The sequence below is a fragment of the Psittacula echo genome (genome assembly GCF_963264785.1).
Source record: "Psittacula echo genome assembly, chromosome: 13".
Lineage (NCBI taxonomy): Eukaryota > Metazoa > Chordata > Aves > Psittaciformes > Psittacidae > Psittacula > Psittacula echo.
In genome coordinates this window covers 8862541-8872016 of record NC_137749.1, presented here as the reverse complement: position 1 = coordinate 8872016, position 9476 = coordinate 8862541, and the positions used below count along the sequence as shown (strand labels likewise).

Genomic DNA, 9476 nt, shown 5'->3' with positions numbered 1-9476 from the left:
TCAAAAGAAAATAAAAGCATTTAATGCAAAACATTTTACCAAAAGTTCTTACAGCAATTTCATATAAATGGAGTCTTCTCTTAAAACAGGAATCCACCGGTAGAAATGTCTTGTTACAAAGCTGATTACAAAACTATCTCCTCAGCCACATAGAGAGGTAGGGAGGGTATTTCTGTCAGCTGAAAACACCTAAGATGAACTGAAAAGTAATGTTCAGAGTCTAGCCTGCCACATCTAAGTGATGGTTACACACATAAGTTTTTGGATTAAAACTCCACAGGCTGATATATCTCTACCCCATAAGGCCTTTATTAAGCTTCCTAATAATTTGTGGGTATGCAATGGAAATATCTGCCTGTCAGCTGTTTTATATGGTTTTCCCTATTGCTGGGAAGACTGATGTCAGGGCAGACTATTGTGTGTGTTCCCCTGCAAGGAGCAGGCTCCAGGGATGGTTGAAAAAACATAAAAGAACAAAGAAAATGTTTCTATTCCTGCTCGGTTTCTCCAGGCTGTAGTTTCTGGGACCCAAGTGTAGGTTTGAACTGCGCATCCTGGCCCCTCTGGCAGCCCAGTGGCTCAGGGAAGGCCAGCCACTGGATGAAGCAAGTGGTGCAGCTACCCCAGGCTCCTCACCTAGATTTGCTGCTTCCCAGGCTGTCAGAATCTTAAACAGGTACAGACAGAGCTCATTTTGGAGTGAGCGAGGCCCTATGCAGAGTGACAGCAGTCAGCCCAGCCAGGATCCTGGCAGCCCTGCCAACAGCAAGAGGCAAAATTGGTCCTGGTTAAGAACTAGCAAAAGGCAGCTGGAAGGGAAGGGCAGGACAGGCTGGAGCCCTCTTCTCCCCTCTGCAGAGCACTATAGCGGCACAGGCACTTCCCCAGCACATTAATTCATCCCTTCCTTTGGCACACTTGGCTTGTCTGGAAACGATTACCTGTAAAAGGAGCTCTTTCACCAACGTAGCTGTTCACTGAAGTAGCGTCCTGTGAGGCTGGGCTCTAACTGGTCTGCTGCCAGCCAGGCAGAGAAAGGCTCCAGCTAATCCCCTGCAGAGCTGGGCTGCCTGCTCCCCACTTAGCAAAACAACAACAAAAAGGCCTTCGAGGAAGACGCAGTGGGGGAATGCCGCTCCCTAGAAAACAAAGCCACATTAACCAGCCTTAACAAAGCAACAGTTTTCTTCCCTAGTGGAAGTGCAGGCTGGTGCCTTCCCTCCCCAGGACAGACTGTCTTTCGGGCTCTTTGGGGACATGTGGAAGCCGCCTTTTCTTTTTCTGCTGTGCTGCTCCAGTGCTAGGCTCCCCACACTGCTACCAGGAGCTGAAGTCCCCGAAGCCTGTGCTCTTCTTCTCTTTCTTCACAGCTGTGCTGGTTGAGGGCCCATCATCTTCCATGCTGCGCTTCCTGGAGCCAAAATGAAAACAACTTTCAGGGACTATTTAGTGTTCAGTGGGACTGGGGCAGTTGGATGCCTTTCCTCTCCCAGCATCAGCTATACTGGAGCCAGCTCACCCCTTATCAATTAGAGAGGAGTGAAAGCTCCATGAGGATGGTTTGGGTCAGGCTTTGAACACCCCCAGGAATGTGTTCAAAACCCAAGTTCTCCAGGCCAGAGCTGAAGATTTAACAGCTGTACCTTTTTAGCATAGTCACAATGAAAATGTGAGCCACAAGTTCTCACCCCACCTTCTCACCTGCATTTGTGGCAGCAAAAGGATTTACAGGGAATTAGGTGTAAACCAGCTGGACAAGCTTTTCAGACCCTTTCCTGTTTCTTGAGCACAGCTTGTTGCAGTCGCTGCTGCTATTCCCAGCCTCTCTCAAGCAGAGTTTGCAAACCCATGGAAACACTATGGAGCCAGGTCACACACTGTGGTTTTATTGTCAGGTATCAGTAGCCAATAGGGAGAACCAAAACCCCTGAACCTGCCAAAGGGCTGCTATGGACCAGACTCCCAAGGCAGGCTGCAATGAGTGAAGGACTAGGAATGAAAACTCCTTTCTATACAACTTGGTCCTTTCCACATGGCTGCAAACTCTGCCTGGGTTTCCTCTGTAAATACAGTGCAGAATGGCAGCAGTTTTAAGCTGAACATAACATTTTAAGCAAAAAGCAGTATTTTGTAACTGAAACATTTTACTGACCCACATGGGCTAACATATTTTTATTCTCACAGTCATGCAAATGCCTGCAAATCACAGAAGCACACACAAGCTCATTAAATAGTTGTCCAGGTCTGTGTATACATAAATGCACACTTTTATGCAGCAGACAGACAACAGCATTTTGTAAATGCTTTTAGAGAAGTCTGCTAAAAATCAAGTGGAAGGCATTCATTTTAATTGCTCCAAAACTCATGCTAAGTTGCTGCTCAGGCAGATTCTGCATTTTCCTTAGGAAAGCAAGTGATGCTGCCAATCGCAAAAGGCGTACAAAGGGTGTCTGGGAGAGGATGCTTTAGGACAAGCCTGTTCAACCAGCCAGGTACCCTGGAGCTACTCATCAGGTGTCCTGTGCTCCCACAGCAAGCCTGGGAACTTGCTCCCCTTTTTGACCACTTCAGTTGTGCTGGTACAACTGTTTGTGCAGCTGAACAGGGAACCAGATCAGCAGGCTGATACAGGATAAGGCAACTACTTTGTGCAGGGAAGGAGCTGCTAAAAGAGAAACATCTGTGGGACCGTGGCCTTCACGAATTACTGCAGAAGAGGAAGAGAGTAAAAGATGGTGTAGGAAGTGGCACACTACAGTTCCTCAAGGACTTCTGAATTGTAGAAATACATCTACAGTTCTGAAGCCAACAAATGCTGTTAAAGACCAACTTGGTCATGTTCGAGTGCTAAAATTAACTTGTAATCTTGAAGAGGGTCAGGAGGGAAATCTTGAATGTTAGGATTGCATGAAAGTGTCTTTGCAAAGCCTGCTGGTACAAACCAAATATCTAAGCAATGGCACTGGACAAGGTCAGTGTCTAGCAGGAAAGGCAATTAAAACACTCAACAAAGACCAGATGGGCAGGGTACTCACGCTGCAGCCATGTTAATGTATTTTCCAATCCCCTGCCGGTAAGTTTTAGGAGTCTGGACCTCTTTCTTCGTTGGGGCCACTTCAGCTTTTGCTTTGGCTGCTGCTTCTTCTAGCTGCACCTTCTCTCTTTCAGCAGCAACCTGTGGGAAACAAAGACTTCAATCTGTTGAATGAGCTAGTCCAGCATAAGGAGAAAATGCCTACAGTTCTTTGACGCTTTAAAGCACTCTAAACCAGCAATCAGCACCACCCTGATTACAAGGCAGGCTTTGGAGACAGACTTCAAGGGCCACTAGAAACAGGCTGTCTGCAGCCATTATAACAAGACTCCTCTCTTCTCACCTGCAGCTACTGATAGCTAGTGGGGACATCTGGAAAGGAAACCACTGGAAGCATGATGGACTGGGAGCTGTGCCACTCCCTCTCCACTAAAAGAGTGGTGGTGATCTGGCACACAAGACAGTGCTGAATGGCAGCTGTTTAATCTTAGCTTGCAACCATATGGGCCAGGGGGCTGCCCATGTTCAAAGAAAAGGCATTTAGTTACAAAGTTCTCCAAAGAACAGCTTTGTCCTTTCAAGAAAACCAACTAACTGACTATTCTCACCTGGGCATCTGCTTCTTCATATGGATCAACAAAAACAGTTGTTGTCTGAATTCGTATTTCCTCCTGGGAGCAGAAGAGAAGAGCAATTCAGTCTGCTGATTAAGTTACACCATCTCCCCCAAGTCTGGTTTTCAGGGCAGGACCAGTGGGGTGAACTGCACTGCTACACAAGGCCATATGTGTTTGCTCCCTCCTGCACAGTCCCTGGCGCTTCACAAGTACCTTGGGACGGTCTGTTTTGGGGTCACTTTCCACATTCTCCATAGCAGTCAGAGTCTCAAAGCCACCAACCACCCTAAAAGAGGAAGAACATAATTTCCAGCTGTCACAACACACTCAAAATATTCCTGCACCCTTACATCTAACACATCCACTACCCGAGCAGATTTGTCCAAAAACCTGGTAGGCACACAGAGGACAAGTGACCATGGACAGCTGTCTGTGCAAGACACACACCCGTTTCAAAACGGGTTCACTTGCTAATGCTACATCCTTAGATTTGTTATTCCCATGAGCTTTGAAAAACAAACCAACAGACTCGCTCAAGAAAGCAGATGTTCTCATTAACTTCTGATTTCTTTACTTTTTAGGTTTCTTTTTTTTTTTTTTGATTGTGTATCAGACTGAAGAGCGTCACTAGCAAGAAAGAGAACTGTAACTGGCACTACTGGGGAGCAGTGACAGAGCTGTCCGTAAGAACACCACTACCACAAAAAGCACAGGACTGCTCTAAAGCACACCATGACCATGAGCTCGTGAGAGCTCTGGGAAGGCAGCAGCACATCAAGTCACAGCCACAAGATAACATTGGGACTTTTTTCACTGCAGTTTTTGTTTAGGAGGACATCAGATCCTTGGCCTCTCATTTTTCAGGTCAACATATGCAAATACTTGCTTGGAAATGTTTAAGAAAGGCTGAAGACTTTCTGGACCGTTTAATGTTCATTTTTTTAAAAAAAAGTGTGGAACAATGGGCAAGTTCCAGAAAAGGATATTTGGAAAGGATAAATGCGGTGACCCAGATTATTATAAGCCTGTCATCTACCCCAGCAAAATAATGGAATAGCAGCGACGGGACATGATTAAGAAAGAAAGGAAATAAGTAATGGCAATCAACAAGGTTTTGTGGAAAACAGTCTGTCAAACAACCTTCTATCTTTGAGACGACAGATGTGGTTAACAGGGATAACAGTGTCCATGGAACAGACTGCTGGAAGGCGGCGGATACGTTGACTGAGAAACGAGGACGATAAGAAGTTAACCCAGCACACATTAAAAAAACAAATGTGCTGACAGGTGTCAAAATCTAATTTTGAGTAGGAACCACTGAGTCAGTGCACTTCCAGAGGGGTCCTGCTGGGATCAGCTCCTGGTCCCAGGGTATTTAACACTTTTATCTACATCACCATCCACAATTAAATTTGACAACATCTATACTTAGAAGAGCAGTAAATAAAGACAAAGACAGGCCGCTGATGCCGAGCAATCCAGATCCCTGAGAAAAGCAGTCTGTAGCTGGACAACATCTGTTTTAATAGAGCCAAGCCACATGGCCAGAAACCAAAAATACAGCCCATATTAATGGCTGTGGGACAATGAGAAGCAGCCATAATTCTCAAAACCTGCTCCTGGAGCTAGAGGAGTTTGGGACCAGGAGTTAGCATCAAGGGTAGGAGCCATCTCTGATATTTCTGTATATCATTTTCACTGAAATAAAATGCAAACTCCAGAAATTTAGGCTAATATATATTCCTTTACACTCTTCACATGTGCTAAATGCATTACCCAGGCAGCAACAACTCACACAGCATTAGCCTTTCTCACACAACATCACTTGTGCTAAGTTGGGAGTGCAGGGGGAAAGAGAAGAGAGAAGGGCAGAAACAAGCCTAACCTCTTTCCCCACTGTTTCTAGCTCTGTTCCTTTCATAAGGTGCCACACATACTTTGTCCTAAATTGACTAAGCGAGGTTTAAACAGATGTTCAGATGACCGCCAACAGAGAAAAAGATGATACCTTCAAGACCGTGAAGACCTTCAAGACAGTGAAACCAAGGGTTTGTTGCGTGCTTCCAGTAGATGCTGAACAGAGAAATGATGATCTCAACTATATATTTAGCTCAGCATCCCTGAGACGGTTGTATTTTTAGAGGAGCTTGACAAATGTTGTATTACATTTAAGCATGGAAGACAAGGTAACATTTAGGCTTTTTCTGTCAGCAGGGTAATGAAACAAAAATGTTTCCCTACTTGTGCAATTCTGTTCTTAAAAACTGAGCAAAGTTAGCACTGGAAACCTTTGCATTTCAAATTTAGAGACGTTATTTAAAATCTTACTTCCTGTTAAGACTCCTTTATGCAAACAGTAACCCTGCTTCATAACCACTGCCAATGTCTTCGCATGAAGTGCAAGTGAAATATCTGGAGCAAGCTCTACCTATTTGCAATATGCAAATATAAGTCTCGCTGTACATTAGTTACTGCTGCTCCCAAAGAAAACTGCAGCTCCCTTGCAGTCTCGCAGACATTCACAAATGGACTTCCTATTTCTGATAGTTTTGTTTAGAAGAATTATAGGAATTAAGCCTTATGCAACGCTGGGGATGGCAGCAGTCCAAGACAGTAAGAGTTTCCTGGTCAGAAGATGATACAAGAACAATGTCTAGACTTCTTTATTTTAGAAAAAGGCTTTAAACTAGAAACAGAAGCCAGAAAGAAACATTGTTGTTTTGTAAACACATTCTGCCCTCAAGGGTATTTTTATAAAAAGGAGTGCATACATTCATGTACACACACAGAGGGAACAATATAGACATGTCCAAACATGTATACTCAGGACAAAATGTTTTCTATGTACACACCCCATCTGAAATGGATCGAGCAATTCGAACTTGTAACAAGGATGCAGCCAAAACATCTTAATCTCTCATGAGGGCTTAATCTAGCAGGCGAGACACAGTAATGATGGGCACTGAAAAAATAAAACAACTTTGAAAAAAGCATTCTGAAGCTAGACTCAACAGATGAACAGTAAGGACTTCTCTGCTTTGGCACAGGTTCCTCTTCAGAGATCACACAACTGTTTTGGAAACAATAGCAGTCCTGGTGCAGCTCCAACTGCCCAGTCCTCATGTGCTACAGGACACCACAGCCAAGGCTTCCACAGGGAGCCCTGGTTTATTTTCCCACCTTGCTCTTCACTCCTATCTGGTGTCTGGGGAGCAGACTCTGCAGTGCAAAATTAGGTCAGGCTCCCTGCACTGATTCAACAACAGAATCTGCCTTTCTGCTGTCACACAACTTCTCCATTCTTCAGATGAGTTGCAGAAGAGCAACAGGAAGATGAATTTCCCTGCTTAGAAGCCACTGGGGTTCACAGATTCAAATCATACAGCGAATGATACAAGTGGAAACAGATACTGTGCATTATTTAACTGTACCTGGGTAACTGAATAATGCCTGGTACTTGTTTTATGTAGCTAATTACTTTAGAGGATAAGAGTTATTTTCATTGCCCTGTTCTACAGAATCACTGTAGAAAGCAATAAACACGTTAAGGAATACTTAATACACAGTGATAATTATCCAAGGAAAGAAAACTCTTCCACAAAAGCATCTGGCAAGGGCAGGAGGGAAGAAAAGAGAAAACTAAGCTGATATCAGCTACTGAACAAGTGCCTCCAATGTGACCAGGTCTGTGGTTTCCCAGCCTACCTTGTTCATTATTTCCGGGAATAAGAGAACTGAAGAATGAGCAGCAGAAACCTCAAAAGATGGTTAGAAGTTATCTGTGTAAGCAGATACATGCAGCCACGTACAAAGGGGAAAACCGTCCTCCATATACTCATCTCCTGTATCAGATGCCGCATCCTTTTCTCAGTTCTTGACAAACACAAGCGATTCTCTAATAAACACACAGAACTGCTGCACAGATAATTTCCAGCTTCGCTACTTCTCCCTCCACTCCATTGCCCTTCTTTTTATTACATCACATACCTGCAATCTGCCCTCACTTTTAAGCCCACCATACTCTGCTTGTCCTGAGTCTCACCCAAAACTGAGACAGCATTTCTCTGCTCCTGTTGATCAGCATAGCTCAATTACCTTCCACTATTACTTTAAACATACACTTTTTCATGTGTCCCTTTAGCTCTGGAACACGCTCTCCCAAAACATCCACAAAGCTGTTTAATTTGTTTTTCCCAGGGCCTTCTTTTACCTTGGTTCTGAAGTGCAAACTGTCACTGGAAAGTAGGCTGAAAGGGGTCACTGTCACAACTTTCCTCCATCTATATGCAGTCTATTTTGCACTTACACACTCTCTGGGGCAGAGATTATGTTTCTATTTCTGCTTACAAAGGGCAAATGTACCAGGTCTCTCATCCAAGGAGCTGTGGATGAGAACATTGGAGTAATAGAAAATATAATTAGAGCATGGATAGCATGTGCTTGCATCTAAATCTCATAAAGCACACCAGATCAGAATGTGAGCTGATACTGGTGTTTGGGCTGTAACATCCCTGCAGCTTATGCAGCTCACACAACAGTTGAACTCCCAGTTATAACATGGGTAAGAGGGAGAGTCCACACACACAGCCCTTGACAGCAGCAGTCCCCTGCAAATGCTTCTCATCCACTCTGTGCAGAGCAAATGTATGTTGGTTGGTTTACATCATTTGAGTTTCTAAATTAAACCTTCTACCAGCAAGCTAGAAGCCAAGAAAAGCCACCAGTTAGTTTTCACATTAATTACAGCATTCTCTAAGTTAGGAGAAATGGTAATTAGGAGAAATGGTAATTACTAATTTAATCTAGGCAGCTCTGCTGGAGCAGGAAATCCGTGCAGCCTGCAACACACCTCCAAGGGAATGCATTCTTCTCTCATTGCCTTTGGTTTCGTTCCCCATACATGCCAAATTACCTCTTTTATTTTCAGTAGCATCTGTCCTCATTACTGCCATGGTGGGCAGCACCATCATGACAAGATGCCTTCCCTGTCCTCCAGTCTCTTCTCCTGAGACTTGAAAATTCCAGTGCATCAAGCCAGACACGTGCCACTTTTCATAGTCCCACTGCCTGAAGCTGGTGTGTTTTCCAAACATGCTTAACAACCAAACATCCAACATTAATAGCTGCTGCTATGCAAAAATTGTGTTTCAGACTAGTGGGGACATGAATAAGATGCAGCTCCCGAGAAGGAACTTTTCAATGTGCCATCCCACACAGGACAGAAAAAAAAACCAAAGGGGTGGGGAATGGTTGCTCTTTCACTCTTTTTTGTTCTCTAAAGTATGGAAAGCCTGCTGAAAAGTTCTACACAAATTACAAACAGGTCAAATTCTGCTCTCAGAGATACAGATGCGACACTCACTAACATGAACCAGAACTCCATAGAAATAGCTGAGGGTACAGTTGAGACCAGAGTATTTAGGTTTTTATATTAACTGGAAGAAGTAATTCTCAAATCTATATGACAGTCACAACAGGCCAGTAAGCATTCAATTAAGACAATCCAATTTAACATTCATGGAAACAAAGAATTACGATTTCATGGGTTCACTGTATTCTTAAGCCTAGATATTATTCCTAGATATGCTTCCCAGATATTATTGTGCTATACAGTCTAAGATCAGATACAGTCACCAAATCCTGGAAACACCCAGGATCTAAAATAGCAAACTGGAGCTGGAGTTCCACTACAGATATAATCTCTGGAATCTTTTGGCTTTTATGGCTTTTAAAAACAAATGCAGGTAAAAAGAGCTGAAGGATTCTGATGACAGGATATAGATCTTCAGAGCTGCACACAGCAGCCTTTTATATTACATTTGTAG

The 9476-nt window shown here is 43.8% G+C and overlaps 1 protein-coding gene across 2 annotated transcripts in view; it reads right to left on the bottom strand.

The window, feature by feature from the left end:
• Positions 1–9476, bottom strand: part of PPIL2 (peptidylprolyl isomerase like 2) — a 70046-nt gene continuing 60570 nt past the window's right edge. For both annotated transcript variants that reach the window (XM_080628686.1, XM_080628687.1), the window contains exons 17-20: positions 3865–3937; positions 3643–3705; positions 3036–3175; positions 1–1411 (exon numbers count right to left, since the gene is read on the bottom strand). In XM_080628686.1, coding sequence (XP_080484812.1) covers positions 1318–1411; positions 3036–3175; positions 3643–3705; positions 3865–3937 — 370 coding nt within the window. In that variant the 3' untranslated portion in view covers positions 1–1317. The remainder of the gene's footprint in view (positions 1412–3035; positions 3176–3642; positions 3706–3864; positions 3938–9476) is intronic.